General features: G+C 41.5%; 1 protein-coding gene across 1 annotated transcript; it reads right to left on the bottom strand.

Moving 5' to 3' along the window:
- Positions 1–1,112: 1,112 nt before the first annotated feature.
- DNASE2B (deoxyribonuclease 2 beta) lies at positions 1,113–16,487 on the bottom strand. Its single transcript, XM_044236775.1, has 7 exons — positions 16,406–16,487; positions 15,712–15,994; positions 12,507–12,684; positions 9,126–9,207; positions 6,020–6,181; positions 4,469–4,666; positions 1,113–1,462 (listed from the first exon to the last, which is right to left on the bottom strand). The coding sequence occupies exons 1-7, from the start codon at positions 16,485–16,487 to the stop codon at positions 1,113–1,115; spliced, it is 1,335 nt and encodes a 444-aa protein (XP_044092710.1).
- Positions 16,488–16,535: the final 48 nt, after the last annotated feature.

The following is a 16,535-nucleotide window of genomic DNA, read 5'->3' as shown; positions in this document are numbered from 1 at the left end:
CCCTCTGCCTACTTGTGATCTCTTTGTCTCTCTGTCAAATAAATAAGATCTTAAAAAAAAAAGATATCATATATATATTATCCTATTTTGCATCATTTTATTTTATTGTGTCTTGGAATAGAAGTAAAGAGTATAGCCTTAGAGAGCAGATAGACCTCTATAATATTGGGCAATTTACTGAAGCTTTGTAGGCTTCAGTTTCCTTGTCAGTAAAATGGGGATATAATAATTTCTATCACATAGTATCATGATGAAGATCAAGTAAGAAAATATGGGTTGACTGCATGGTAAATGCTCAATAAATGCTGGCCTTAGTTACTGTTATGATTACTCTTGTTAGATTATAATTTTCTTGAAATTGGAAACTGTATTTCAAGTTCTATTAAGCAACTAGTTCTTAATGCAAATTTATTACTGTTTATTCATAGCATAGTTGTATTAGTGACCAGAACTCCCAAAATGAAGCACACTGGAATGAAGATTGTTAGGTTTGATTATGATTTATTTATGTAACTCTTCTTTATTTACTCCCAAGTTGGCAGGTTGTTTCACTTTTTCCTCCTAATCTGACTTTAAAACATTTTTTTGGAAAATGTTTATTATTTGCATGTCTCAGATGAGAAAAGCTAAGCTCTGAGAGTTCAAGTAAATGGCCTAAGATCATAAGATGAGTAAGGAGCAGCAGCGAGAATAACAAATAAAACTCAACCATAAACCAGTGAAAAGGACTTTAAGAAGAATGTGACTAAATAGTATGAGATACACAGAGAAATTTTTTTCCTTCAACAAAGAATGAAAAGAGTCAGGAAATCTTTGTGAAGGAGGTGCAATTAATCTGGGAGATAGCCAGTCGATCTATGAACAACAGAGAATATTTTTTCTTCCACTCCATCCATTCCCACTTTAGTAATGTATAATCATTTATGTTTATGACATATAAATACAAAGTAGATAAATTGCCACTAAGTGGAAGATAAAATGGTAAACATGGTAGAAAAGCATTTTATCTGATGATATGTGGAGTACAGCTACATTCACAGGCTTTGATATATAATGGATCTTACGGAAGAAGACTCATTGTCAGCAGTGAAAATGATAGTACTTATGTCCTTTCACCAAGTTGAGTTACAGGGCTCATAATACAAAACCAGCCCTTGAAATGCATGGTAAATAAGCTGATTCTGGGTACAAATGAACCCTCCACTTCTGAAGGCTTGGTATGGGCTCCGATTTAGGTCTCCAATACAGGTCCAGCGATTTTTGGTCCTCTTTTGGGAAACACACCACTTGGCATGATCCTGGTAAGAACTGAAATAAGACTGTCCAGATATCTTAATTGCTTTGACATTGTAGACGTGGTAAGGAAGGGAGCAGTTTGAAGGAAGCTCTTGTCTCTTTCGCTGCCAGGTTTCTGTTAGCAAGTGTGTCTTCAAATGTTGAGCCATCCAGGCTGCAAAGATGTCTAGAGTTTATAGGGAGAAAGATAGCAAGGCTAGTATTTGTACTTAGATAAGTCCCTGAAAATACCCTCAGCAATGGAACTCATCATTCACCCCTGATATGTGAATGTCATAAGCACAATAATAACAACATAATTGAGATAGTGGATGGGAGAACATTTTGTAAGTGCTAAAGTGATATGTAAATAAAAGTTATTATCCTTATTACTAAGATGACATTGGTGTTTAAAAATGTCCTCTTTTCAACACAAATAAGAGAGTAATATATGTTTTGTTCTGAAAAGATCTTCAGAAAGAATAGAGCTAGAAAAGTAACCTGGGGCCAGCTTCAAGGGATCTTTGCAAATCATGCCAAAATGTTTGGGTTTTCCTGAAATCACTGGGGCTATTTATTTATTTAGAGTGAGCAGAGGGTAGGGGATGGGGGGAGAGAGAGAATCTTAAGCAGACTCTATTCTGAGGCCAGTGCAGGGCTCAATCCCATGACCCTGAGATCATGACCTGAGCTGAAATCAAGAGTCAGACACTTAACTAACTGAGCCACCCAAGCACCCCTCAATGGCAGAGTTTTTAAAGAAGTGTTAATGGAGAATTAACAGAAACTGATTTATGATCATAAATATCAATCAAGAAGCAATGCAGAGGATGAACTGTGAAAGGTGCATTAGATTGGACATAGGGAAAACATCAAGTTGTCACAATAACTGTGACAATAAACACAGGTAGGACTGTAGCAGTGGCCGAAAGTTTGGAGAGGAAAAGATAAATGTGAGTGTTACTAAGGACCTGGAGCTGATTGAATTTGATGACTTGATAGAGGGGTGAGGAAAAAGGAGAGATCTAGAGTCCCCAGTTGACCATGCAGAATACAAGAAAAAGAGTGGATTTGTGGGGATAATGATGAGTTTGGCATGTTGAATTTGATGTGGCTGTGCCACCTCCAAGTAGAAATGTCCCACCCACTTTTGAATACATCTGTCAGTCCAGAGATCTGGGATGCAGATCTAGTCTTGGGAATCACCTGAAGTCTTGCTGGAAATCACCTAGAGTGAGTAAGTAGAATGAGATAAGGATGAGTAGAGAACCACGTGGCAACTCAGCCACCTAAGTAGTAGGCAGAGGAGGTGGACCTGGCAGAATAGACTTAGGAGAAGTGGGAAGAACACCAAGAGACTAGATACTCCCAAAAATCAGGGAGGGGGAGTGTTTCAGGAAGGAAAGGGTTTTCACAGTGCCAGATTCTGCAGAGACTATTTCTGTCCTGTTAATTTTTGGATCTCTATCTGGTGCCTAACACAGAGCTTGGCAAATGGCAGGCATTCAGTGAATTTTATCTAATATAAAAGGAAGGAAGCAAGCAAAAAGGGAAGACAATGAGGTCAACTAAGAGAGTCATTGGTGACTGCGGAGAGACTGGTGTCTACAGACAGAGGCTCAAGGCTGCAGTGAAGGAGCATTGATCAAGTGAAGGCTCTGAAGAGCCCTTTAAAAAGAAATCTGGAAGAAAAGAAGAAACAGATATAGGGGATCTAGAACTGAGGGAAGGTTTTGGGGGATGTTTGTGGGCCAAGGGGACAGAGCTTATAGAGTGGGCCTGTTGAAGTAGAAGAGGGAGAACAGATCAAGTGGATGAATCAAGGTATTCTGAGGCTGGGAAGGGTTCCAAGGCACAAGGGGTGCACTTCTTCTGTTGGGGTAGAAGAAAACTCGTGAAAAGGGATGGAAACAGATAAGATTATTGAGAGTAGGTGTGTTCTTTTTGTTGTTGTTGTTGTTGTTAGCTATTTTTAAAAATGGAAGTATAGCTGACACAAAGTGTTACATTAGTTTCAGGTATAAAACAGTGATCTGACAACTCTGTTCTTCATTTTATGTGGACCACAGTGGAGCTACCATCTGTTACTGTACTATGCTATTGTACCATGGACTACATTCCCCAGGAATGTAGTGACTTATTCATTCATCCCTGTGACTTATTATTCCATAACTGGAAGCCTGCACCTCCCACTCACTCACACCCATTTGCCCATCCTTCCACCCACTCCCCTCTGGGAATCATCAGTTTGTCCTATGTATTTATGGGTCCATTTCTGCTTTTATTCAGAAGGGGAGGGGTTTGTTCATTTGTTTTGTTTTTAAATTCCACATATAAGTGAAATCATATGCTTTTAAAATTCCACATATAAGAGAAATCATTATCTTCCTCTGTCTGATTTATTTCACTTAGCATAATACCCTCTAGGTCCATCCATTTTGTCACAGATGGTAAGATCTCATTCCTTTTAATGCCTGAGTAATATTCCATTATATATATATATATATATATATATATATATATATATATCTATATATGCCACATCTTCTTTATTCATTCCTCTGTTGATGAACACTTGGGTTTCTTCTGTATCTTAGCTACTGTAAATAATGCTGCAATAAACAAAGGGCTGCATATATCCTTCTGAATTAGTGTTTTTGTTTTCTTTGAGTAAATACCCAGTAGTGGAATTATAGAATCATGTGATATTTCTGTTTTTAATTTTTTGAGGAACCTCCATACTGTTTTTGGTGGGGTTTGTCCTTGAAGGGGTTTCTCCTTGGTGATCTCTGTTCTCTCTATGAAGGAGAAATCAAGGCCAGAAATGAGGCGGCAGAGTCATGTAAAGGACTTGAGGGTAAAGAAGGTTTTAAATAGCTGCTTAGAGAATAGAAAAAGAAGGAGACAGCTGTGTCTTGTGCCCAACAGAGGCTGCAGACTGTGAGTTTTCACTGGCCCCTGGTTGGATGGTTGTGAGATATTGTGAGATATTTGGTGGTTGGATCAGGAATTTTGCTATTCAAGCAGAGTAGGCAAATGTTTGAACTGATCCAATCTCCCTTTTCCCTTTCCTTCCTTTTCCCTCTCTTCTCTTCTACTTCCCTACCCCTGAATAATCAGAGTATTTCCTCTATATAATCCAGAGTGAGTCCTACAGCAAAGTTACATATGATTGGATCATGACCTTTCATACCATCAAGGAAAGAATCCGACTTTGCAAAATGGAGGAATTTTTGGCCCCGGGCTGACTGAAGTGCAGTGAGGTGCTTGCCAGGGATCTCCGACGAGCTAGAACCGGAGCACAGCTGGGGCATGTGAACGAGCTCCTGGTGAAAGATGGCGGGGATGGAACAGCTATAAATGTTTGGGTTATAGATCAAGAGCTGAGAATCTGAATCAAGAAACAGAAAGAAAAGTTGAGAATTAGGAGACAGATGGAAATTCTTGTTGATATTATAGATCTTGCTTTGAGTTAAAAGAACAAAGCAAAACAAAAAACAAAAACAAGAGTATTCCCTTCTTGAAACCAATAGCTTTCAAATTACTTTCGGTTAAAGTAGTTGACATCTATTGAGTACTTACTTCCTACTTTCCAGACATTGTCCTATGGGCTTTACATGTTTTTAATTCAATCCTAACAATAACCATATTATTAATTAAGTTCTTTTATCATTATCTTCATTTTACAGATGAATTAATGGAGAATTTATGTTGCATGTACAGGGTTATAAACCTCGTAACTGATGGAGTTGATATTCAAATCCAGGCAGTCTGACATTGGAGGCCATATGGTTCTTTCTCATATACGTACATATGCAAAAGTAGAGAACCCCCGTGAACTGATCGTCCAGCTTAAAGAATAGTTAGCTCATCAGCATGTACACCTAATCTCTGTGCTATTCTTCTCTCTAATCATTACTGGAACTCAAGTAGTTAAACTAGGGCTTTGAGTGAGGGCCTCAGTAATCCTTGCCATAAGGTGGAAATTTGATGAAAAACATGTTCTAAACCTCCTATACTTAGAGGTAAATCACTCATTACTACAATTTAGCAGCCTCCTCAGTAAAAAAGAGATTGGTAAAACAGCGTTCCTCCTCTTCCTCCTCCCTCAGCTTAGTTTTCCAAATTCACATCCATAGTTTTCACTTCCAAATCTAAGTATTTTTGGCCACTTGAGCTTGGGATCTCAAAGGAAGATCCCATGGCTTGGAGCTGTCAGGTTGGTGGCCTGCAGGTAACATGTAATCTGCACAATTTTTTTTTTAAATAAGATTGAGACCATGCTGTCTTTCCGACTCTCTCCCATCCTCCCATCCCTAGATTTCTAGTTCCTCTTGAAAAATATGGAGCTCTGGTATCATTAAGTCTGCTTTCCTGCAGAGTCACATGGCAGAGATGAGGCTTTGGAGCGGAGACTCAACACTCCAGTTTATCAGTGATCCCACTGCCCATGAAGTGTTGCTCATCTGTTTCACCCATTTTTGTTACCAGCCTGGCCACTGCAGATATTTGAAAATACTACCCCAATCAATTTCAAGGACATCACTGGCAGATCAGAAAACAAAGGTCTAGTAAGTGAAATAGCTCATGGTCTCACCATGGCAATGTCAATATTAGAATCTAGTAGAATCCAGGTGTCAGAATGTTAATGAATAGAGAAATAGATGAAGTAATACATTTATTAATACATTTCCAAATCCTTTCTTTAACATTGCTCTCTTTTTAAAACATACTCTAGTGTTACCTATTGCTTCATACTGGTTGTACTTAAAAGTTACGCAGATGCCAGTTTGCCCGTGTCTTCTTCCTGTGGGTGGATAATCATAGCCTTCTTCAGGAGTTGGAGGAAACCGGGGAATAGAATGAATCAGCCAGATTCCCTGGACTCTGTTCCACAGCAGTAAGCCTACCCAAAATACAGTTAATACAGATATATTAGAAAAACAAAATCTCCATTGAACAATAGGGTTCAAAGCTGCAACATTTAAGCCCATTTATATTTCAGGCCAGTGTTTGATTCCATTAATGACCACAAAGATTTTTGCTTGTTTTTCAAAGATTTCAAAACCAATTCAGGCACACATCACCTAGCCCCATTACTGATAAGAAGCCACCAAATAGGCAGCCAGGGCAGCCACCCTATGAAGAGCTAAGAGGAATTTCATGTTGTAACCATAAGGAGAATTTGTTTTGGCAGAATGCAAATGTACTTAATTGGAATTTGACCTTGTTAAACCATACAGTCACCTGGCAAGCTTCAGATAATGAGTCTCTGTACTGCTAAGCAGCTAAGCTATTTTCAAAAGCTGGCTAAAGAGGAGGAGAAAAATATCAAACAGAGAAATGTACCTGTAGTAATTTGTTGTAAGAAACCAATGCACCTTTAACTGTAGAAGACTAGTCAATTCCACAAGCCCAGAAACAAGAGGTAAAGAGAATTAAAAGAGAAGCCACGCCAAAATGTCCCAGATAATTGTGTTTAGTGAAGATTTGTGGAGCAAAATAACGTGAAAACCGGAAAGGAAGGAAACAGAAAGATTTTCATCATCTTGTGACATGGCAAAATGAATCCTATCCAACAGGCATCTGTGACGATTTCTGTGTTTATAAATAAACTGGGATAGTTTTGGTATGCTGACTAGACTTTCCAGTTTGCATATGACCATGCAAATACAAAGCTATTCATGTTTGTCTTATTGTTAGAATGGAAATCAAGTGCCTGTCTGTTATTTCTTTTGCAAAGAACACACTTTAAGAAAGAACACTATTGATCTCTCAGTGGATATGGAATCATTCCCTGTGTCCAGGTGGAAAATGTATGTCCAAAGTCCTTTTGCCTAACAGACTTGGATGACCTTCAGAAGCTTCGTTCTGCCCAGATGAGTGAGCTGTTTGCCTGAAACCCTCAGCCCCCCGTACCCATGCCACAGGATGTCAGGCATCTATTGGCAAAGGGAACACCCCCTCTGGACATGGGGTCCCTTTCCTTTTCCAGTCTTTCTCCCAAATCCTTTTAGCAACTAACAGGGTGGAGTGAGAATGGTGGTTGAGGGTTGTTGGAGGAGAGGTTGGAGAATGTGGTGTATTATAAAAATTGCTGCATTCCATGCTAATAGGACCATCAGGAGGGCATCTTGGCTAAATCAAAAGCTTTCAACACTCATGACATTTGACAGCCATTACAAATTATATTCTTAATCAGAGGTTGCAAAGTAGCAGCCCAGTGGCCAAATCTCGCCTGCAGATACATATTATTATGCTCACAGAGTATTTTTAAGACTGAGCTCATTGCCAACATTTAAACACTGGGGGAAATTTCCACAAATACTAATTTTCAACATCTCCTGAAAAATTGCATCCCCTAAAGGCAAGCTGAGTACTATTTGCCCTTTTGACAAAGTATGCACCTTCCAGTTCTTCAGGTACCTGCTAGTTCAGCCCACCTGGCTTGCTGACATCCATTTGCCTGCCCCTGAAGGCATGAGTTTGGGACCTCCTGAAAAATACTTGTTGCCATGGGAAATTATTCATGATGCATTAAGTTGAAAAGCGGTTGAAAATAGTCATTACAATAGTTTTATAAAAATGTTTTAAAATACATACTATAGAAAAGGTAAGTAGAAAGGATTAATGTGATTAATGTGATTATCTTAGTATTACAGTTTTTTTTGGCTGACATTTTGAATTTTTATGTATATATATATAGTTTATAAATAGAAAAGCTACATATATAGTTTATAAATAGAAAAATAACATTTCCTATGATAAAAATTATAATATATATAACAAAATTACTAAATATGAAACATTTATTTAAAAATGCTTTTCAAAAATGTTTATTTCAAAAGGAACCATACACTAAGAAGAATGAATTTTATTCTATATCAGTTATACCCCAGTGAACCTGACTGAAACATATGTGTACACACACACACACACTGGGTGGTAGTCCCAGTATTCAATACTTGGATTTCTGTTACAAAGTGTGTATTTTTATTTTAATTTTTTAAATTTTATTTTTTTAAATATTTTATTTATTTATTTGACAGACAGAGATCACAAGTAGACAGAGAGGCAGGCAGAGAGAGAGAGGAAGGGAAGCCGACTTCCCGCTGAGCAGAGAGCCCGACGTGGGGCTCCATCCCAGGACCCTGGGATCATGGCCCGAGCCCAAGGCAGAGGCTTTAACCCACTGAGCCACCCAGGCGGCCCCATTTTATTTCTTAACGTTTAAAAACACACACTTTGCGGGGGGGTGGGAGGTTGGGGTACCAGGTGGTGGGTATTATAGAGGGCACAGCTTGCATGGAGCACTGGGTGTGGTGAAAAAATAATGAATACTGTTTTTCTGAAAATAAATAAATTGGGAAAAAAAAAAAAAAGAAACAAAGCAAAAAAAAAAACAAAACAAAACAAAACAAAAAAAACACACACTTTGGGGAAACCTGGGTGGCTCAGTGGGTTAAAGCCTCTGCCTTGGGCTCGGGCCATGATCCCAGGGTCCTGGGATGGAGCCCCACGTCGGGCTCTCTGCTCAGCGGGAAGTCGGCTTCCCTTCCTCTCTCTCTCTGCCTGCCTCTCTGTCTACTTGTGATCTCTGTCTGTCAAATAAATAAATAAAATCTTTAAAAAAAAAAAAAGAAAGAAAAAGAAATAAAATGGAATTTGTGAAAAGGAGATTTCCAAGTCATATGATATGATTATAACCTGTGATATAGAAATAATGCATTTTGATAACTCAAAATAAGCCATTAAGAAGAAAAGCTATCTTTTTGGTGTGTAACATAAGAATATTCAAGAGAGAATGTTGATTGCCAATAGGAAAGAGAAACTAACAGCTTTTGTCATACCTTTAGTGTGTCCATACTTTCGGCTGTAATTCACAGAGGTAGGGACCCCATCATTGTAGAGTAGATAGGCTGTGTTGTTATTCTGCAGAAACACACTAGGGTTATAACGGTGTCACTCTTACACTCATAAATGCTCACAACATTTCTACCAGCCACCCAGACTGCGATACAGAGCTTTCATTAATGCATGAAAAGTCATCCATTCTCCTAATAGGCAGCTTCCCCATCAATATGAATTTTGTGCCACGAAAGACAGGGGAACAGGAAGCCCATTCTCAACCACGTGCGGCTTTGTCTTACGTTCCAGGAACCCTACGCTTCCTGCTGTGTATGTGAGGGCAGTATTCCTATTTCTCTTGGTTGTTTTTGGACACGCATTTCTCATTTGGCAACCGGTTTATAATAAAGAAGTACTTAAATATTTGTTCAGGAAATGAAGTAGGAACAACCAGCCAAGGTTTACACCTGGCTTTTTTTCCACTGATATTAGAGGCACAATGTGGAACTGGCTGTCAGGGTCTGGGTTCCTCTGCCTGCATTGTACTTCACCTCTCGGTCAGAGTTTTGTGTTAAATCAGGATTCCTCATTCTCTGCTCTCACTCCTTCCCTGGAGGGGAGGATCTTCCTTCAATCTATTTCTCAGCGTCACTTCACCTTCTCGCCTGATATTTTCCTGCTTAGAAAAAGTGGTGAAATTGAATGTGTGGGGATATTGGATTTCCTCTGGTAAGGCAAAATAAGAGAAAATTTTCTAAACAGTGAGCCAAATCTCTGAGTAAAAATGAAGCTATTACTTTGGTGGTGTTTTTTATGTCATGTTTTGGAAATGTGCTTATATTAGTTCTGTGTGGTTCCATTTCATTGGTGTCATGACATAGTGATTCTTACTGAAGCCAATAATGTTGATATTTTAAAAAATCTTGAGGACACAATTAAAAGCAATAAAGGACAACCCAGTTCCTCAATTTAAAAAAAAGCCTCCTCCTTTTCTCTCAGAAAATAAGTCAATAACTGAGTTGCTTACAATTGCTTCATGATTTGATGTAATCTAAAACCTTTTTTTAAATGCACCCTATAGCCTGTGAAGCATTCCTGGCTACTATATTTAGGAATATCCAGGAAAAGAAGTTGTCTTTTTACACTCATTTTCCACAACTGACCTACTGAGCTACTGTTGGCCTTCATATCCTCAGCCGGAGGACTCTGACAGTGATTCAATGAGCTGGTGTTGAATGTGGTCATGAGGCCATTGTGTGCCTTTGGCGTACAATGTGAAGGGGCTCTGGGAAGATTCTGTAAGGAACTTTATCCTTACAATTGATGAAATGTGTTATTCTAACAAGGAGTGTAACGGCTAGCTAAGGTTAAACGGTTTATAGCCCTAGTGAAGAGAGGCTCTCTGACAAAGGGGAAGACTATGGACCGGAGAGTAGGTAGGCCTACGCATGTGTCTCTGGACAGCTTTATATAACCATAGGCTGGGTATTATTTTGACTACCAAATGTTGAACAAGACTAATACAATCTCTGCCCCTACTTAGCAGGGACTATAGACAGGCAAGTACAAGCAACTCCAGTATAATTTGATAAATGTTATTATAAAGGTGAATGGAAGTTTCTTATTGACAAAGGCAAGAGAAGGGCAACAATGCCCAGTGCAAGCAAGATATTGGCCCAGGTCATCTTGGCAATTGAGATTAAAAACCAGTCGGTCTGATCTTGAATTCTGCTTTCTGTTAGAACTCCAGGTTGGCAGGTGGGGGAGTTCTGTCTCACCATCACGTCTGGCACAGAATTCCAGCCTCCAAAGAACACCCCATCTCCTTTGAATGTCACCCACTATTGTTGCTCCTCTTTTGGCTCTATGCCAATCAGACATGGAAATCAGCCCTTTTACTGTCATTTCTTTCCAGAATCCATCACTTGAGGCCTGCGTGTGAACAGGTTTTACTGAGGGTACAAAACATTGAATGGTTTAACATCACCGCAAGGACTTGCTCCTGGTCTCCCTCTGTGTTTCTTACGCTTTCTAATTCCTAGCTCTCATCTACTCTATTTTATTTGGCAGAGCAGTTTAGCTCTCTTGCCCTCCTGGCTCTGAGGCTAGTGTTGGGCCTCCAAAGCTCATTATTATACTCAGCCAAAGTAAGAACCATCTGTCCCAGCTAAGGTGAATGACAGAGGCTCCACCATGTTGCTCTTTCAGTTCTGTTCCCAGTGGGGAAGGAAATAGGGAAGTGCTGATTTCCTCACTGATGGGTTGTGCTCCCAGCCTCCATCCCCAACCTTGGAAAGCAGAAGAAGCTGCAGGCAGTTTTGACTTTACATAACAACCTATAATTTAAAACAGGGTTGCTGCTAGGATTAAATAATTTTAAAAAGCACCCAGAACAGTGCTTGGTGCACCTTATAAATAAATAAATTCTTATCTTGTAACTTGGCTCTGAAGGCTGATCTTAATGGCAGGTGAATAAAGTGACTATCAGTACACATAGGGAAGGCTCTCTGCATGTTTTGAGTAAATACTCACATATATATATGTATCGTAGTGCTAGGGTCTAACATAGTATTATGGGGATTAAATTTATTGACCTATGCAAAGGCCCAGCACGCTGTAAGTGCTGAGTCATTTTACACATTGACTTCTCTATAAGTGAGTGTTGGGAATGCATACATGCGTGCAACCAAATATTATTGTTTGGTTTTACTTGTCACCCCTGGTTGGAATGCAGTGTCTTGTCACCGAACAGCAGACGGTGCCTGGAACATTGGGAGACTGCCCACAGTCTCTGCTTACCTCTGTCTCTGGCTGGTTAGCTCATTGCCTGATCAAGTCCAGATAGCAGGTTTAATCTGCACTGGGGCAAGTTAGTTCTGGGCCTTGCGCTAGAACCCTAGCTCTCAACCTACTATTTAGAAAATGATAAATTAAAGGGAAGACCAACTGGAAACCTTCATGAGGGCCACCGCCACTCATCCCCACCATAGCATAAGTAATCCATTCCTCAAGGTGTACTGACTGCGGGTCTATATTGCATTATAACAGGAGGGGGCTCCTTTCTATTTCTGTCAGCGGGATAAGCTAGCAAGTCCCGAATGAATTGGCAGGGTTTGGCAGCCAGAAGGCTTCCATATGTAATCAGTTCACACCTTACCCAGTGATACTACTGGATATAGTGCTGAATGTGCCAATAATTTGGCATCGCCATAGAGTCTGACGATATAATCCTTAAGGTCTTAGATTGATTCAGATTCTGTGCCGGCTGACTTCAAGTTGCTAAGACTGGGGGTTTGGTGGGTTAGCATTAAATCCTTTGGAAGCTTTAGATTCTATGTTACACATTTTTGTATAAATCAGATGTACAATTAACAACAGCTTACCTTGGAAGCATAGGCTTCGTATAGCTGTTGTAACGTCCTTCCCAACACACTCTTGGTGGTATTCATGAGCAGCTTACTCCTCTTCCAGCTTCTGGTGGTGGAGTCTAGGTATAGGTACTCTAACCCAGTCTGTCTGCTTTCCTTGTCTTGCCTTTTAGGTAACTTATAAAAGGTAAACCTAACAAAGGAAATAATCACAAATTACTAACATCTATTGACTGCTCCCCTGGTGTGAAGCACCGAAACATAGCATTTTACTTGTGTTTCCTAAGTCCGAGGAAAAGGATTTGCTTCAGCTTTCCACCTCTATTTTCACCCTTGGCTTTGGTCCTTCCCAGAGAAGGAATGCGAATCTCACTGGACATGTCCCGAGACAGTAGCCGGCCTGGCAGGAAGGATCCCTGTAGGCGAAGCCCATGTACGCATCGTACACGTTGACTATGGCTGTCTTCTGTTTTCACAGTCCATATGGCTGCCCTGGGGAGAGGCCAAAGCCCGGGGCTAGACAGCAAAAGCCTTGGATGTGTTTTTCTCTTCTGCCCCAAGTGCTTGGCATGCTCACGTCTTTGTAGCTGGTTGGCTGGGTCTGAGATTTGGGTCTGGCCGGCAGAGTAGATGGCGTCTCCCTTGACCCTCTGGCTTCAGCCACATTCTTCAGCTGTTTATCAGGCTGCTGCATTGAGGGTTCGGGGCCAAGACCAGCCAATCAAGTAAGTATTTTGCCTTCTTTACTATTATCTCCTGTTTGTATATCTTCTTCAGGTATCTACTGGGAGGGGAGGTGGCCGGGTCATGGAGCCCAGGGCTTCTCAATGGGCCTGTGCTCACATTTCAGGCCAGATCATCCTTTGTTGTGAGGGGGGTGTCCTGGGTATTGCAGACTCCCTGGCCTCTACCTACTAGATGACATAGTACTCCGCAGCTGTGCCAATCAAAAATGTTTGCAATGTTGAAAGTCCCCTGAGGGCAAAGCCGCCGGGTCTAGCCAAATACTCTCTAATGCAAAAATCCCACAATGCACTGTCAAATACTCACAAGAAAGCAAACATCCTAACGCATTCACTATTGCCGCACGCCAGTACCTCACGCTGCACATTAAAGCTTCACATTCTACACTTGCTTCTATTCATATGCGTGTTTTCCCGCCCCGTACATGCGTTCTTACTCTCAGGGCTGGGTCCTTACATGTGACCAGGAACATAAGATCGTTCTTTGGTACTGGCCTGATGTTGTTCTGCCCATTGGCTCTCACCGTGAGTTGTAACAGCTCGAGGCTGCCTCCCTGTTTGCTCAGGCTCAGAATTCCCTCTGACGGGTATTGCTAAGTAACATGTCCATTCAGCTGTGGCAAAAATATATTTTATGTGTCATTCATGCTGTAGTGGCCTGCCATTGAAGAGCTGGAGATCTGTGTCACGACACACCAGAGGAGAACTCGTGCATTTAAACATTTTTCTTGGGTAACCATTTCCAGTCATATTCTGAAGACTCCTGGATCTCTTTGTAGCCCAGACCTCTATGCTGAGGTCCAGAGAAGCCTAAATGCATACGTGTTCCAGAGACCTCCAGCTCCATAGTTTTGAAACCAAGTTTATAATATTTTGTCCAACTCTGTTCTTCTCCGCAGCTGGGGAACACATCTGTATGGTCAGAGACACCAACAGTCTGAAAGTCTTTCCTAACTCAGCTCTCTCTCCTACGACCCTCAACCCATTTGTGAACAAGTTTTCTCAGAATGTACCTTCCTCTCTAATTTGACTGCCATTTCTCTAACGTGCGTTGGCACATCATCTCACCCATAATGTGAGTCCTATAGTTCTCCATGACTCTAGACTGGTCTCCATGAAGCTGGCCTTCCCACTATTGCCAGTGGACTTTCTCGGATATGAACCTGACCACTTCACATCCCTGTTTGAAAATCTTTAGTAGCTCCCTCGGAGGGTCAAGGGCAGACTCTGCAGCCCAGCACATGAACTGGTCGTTGCCTCTTGCTGAACTTCCCTCCTGCCATCTCTCCATGTTCTGAAGGACCAGCAACACTGAACTGCTTCCACACTCTCTCCATGGCTTTCTACCTTTTTGTCCCTATACCTCCTCACCACTCCCTCATGGGCCTGAGATGCCCTTGCAGCTCCCTGGTTTTTCTGACCAGCTCATCATTGTTCTTAAAACTTAGCTCAAAACAGGGAAGCCCGGGTGGCTCAGTCAGTTAGGTGTCTGCCTTCTGCTCAGGTCATGATCCTAGGGTCCTGGGATTGAGTCCCATGTGGGCTCCTTGCTCCATGGGGAGCCTGCCTTCCTCTCTCTCTCTCATGAATAAATAAAGTCTTAAACAACAACAGCTTAGCTCAAAACTACTTCCTCAGAGAAGATTTTTGGGCTGTCTTCTCCCCAATGGCCCCATCTATGCCCTCACCACAAAACTGAGCTTCTGGAGGGCAAGAACCATGTTTCGTTCATACCTGTGTTTTCAATAGTCAGCACAAGGCCTGGCATAAGCTCGGTAACTGCTTTCTGAGAGACTGAATGAATGTATCTGTGGTCTTTAGCCTGAAGTTTACACAAAGCTTGACGCCAACCATTACGTCAAAACCAAAGACCTTAATGAAAGAGTGAAAAGGTGATCTAAGCTTTAGAAGAATCCATGGCTATACTGTGGTGCTGTGCTTAGTCTCTCTGACACCATGAAGGACGCCAGCGATCCAGCACCCACTCCAGCGACTGCCGTGTGCTGCCTAATCAACACCGTCAACCCAGCTGTGCTGCGCTCCATCAAGCCCTCTTTCTCCTTCTCAGAAGGACAAGAGCAAGTTCTCGGACAAAAAGTAATCTGCCTTCTTGCCTTTCTCCCTCTCTAAAAGGATGTTGGAAAGTTCCGTTAGGAAAGGCACAATGCCATGAGAGGAAATTGCCAACGGAGAGAGGTTGTCAGCTCTCTCCCACCTCTGTGGCCGCCAGCCTTGTCCCACTGGGGCCAGCAAATCAGGCTCATGAGGGGCTGCTGAGCTCTTCCTCAGGGGGCAGACCCCCACTCAGGAGCCTGTTCCTATTTGGATATGTGAGTCATTTACACACTTTAATTTCCTCTTTTTAAAAGGGAGAAGCAGGGTGGAAGATTCCTTTAGGAATTTACAGTGAGTCGCTTTGCCTCAGACCCTCTGGCTTTCTACCTGCATGCCCGAATCCTCCCGTTTCATTTACCTACCAATCCACAGCTTCGCCTTCCTCATTCCTGCATGATATTGTTGTTGCTTCCAGAACCCCAAACAGGCCAAAGAAGAGCAAAGCAAGGGCTGTTCTCAGAAGTCTTGCTGTCATTTTTTTTTTTTTTTTTAATCTGCCACCTTTACCCTCTGCCACCGTGGGAAACTTGCCCCCGAGACTGAGGGCTCCGAGTCCCTGGTCTGTCCCAGGCTGTGCGTGTGCTGATGTTGGATTGCATTTACCTCTGCTGTTAGCTGTTTGGGCATTTCCAGAACGAAGCAAACCTCACGTCATTGTGTGGTTCTGTCACAACGTGCCAGCGTGACTCCGGAGGCTTTTGTGCTCAATTGTTGCCCGGTTTGCAAAGTCATCAGAAGTTCAGGAGAGAACAAAGGGATAGATAGTTAACTCTTTGGAGTGAACACCATGTGGTAGGAAGTTCAGTAGGCAGGGAAACTCCATCTTGATCAGTAGATGTAGAATTAAATATATGTCATGTTTTTCTTTTCCTCATGATGCTCTAGAAGTGAAAACAAATGCTTGTCGTTCACACATTAAGCAGAAATGATTAAACCTTCCATCTTAGTCATAGTTGGGATCTATCACTTCTAACACACTCGGTCTTAAAGAAACATTTCCTAAAGTCTACTTCAAAGGGTTGCCTCAAAGACAGAGCAAACTTAATTGTATTTTACCAAAGATGTTTACATATTGTCTCCACCTCTGATTTAGCCAATCAATGCGGTGCTTTCGTTTCAAGAGGTCTTGGTGTCCCATCGGTGTCCCATTGGTTTTAATGCAATCGGGTAAATATATTGACCGCTC

The sequence above is a fragment of the Neovison vison genome, chromosome 2, assembly GCF_020171115.1.
Source record: "Neovison vison isolate M4711 chromosome 2, ASM_NN_V1, whole genome shotgun sequence".
Lineage (NCBI taxonomy): Eukaryota > Metazoa > Chordata > Mammalia > Carnivora > Mustelidae > Neogale > Neogale vison.
Note: the sequence above shows the minus strand (reverse complement) of the source record. Positions and strands in the feature narration are given on the sequence as shown.

Coding starts and splice junctions, on each gene's coding strand:
- DNASE2B (XM_044236775.1), bottom strand. CDS start 16,487: ATGGGACACCAAGACCTCTTGAAACGAAAGCACCGCATTGATTGGCTA. Junction 15,995..16,405: donor ACAATATGTAAACATCTTTG/GTAAAATACAAT, acceptor CAATGACGTGAG/GTTTGCTTCGTTCTGGAAAT. Junction 1,463..4,468: donor GTCGGATTCTTTCCTTGATG/GTATGAAAGGTC, acceptor TATAAACTCTAG/ACATCTTTGCAGCCTGGATG.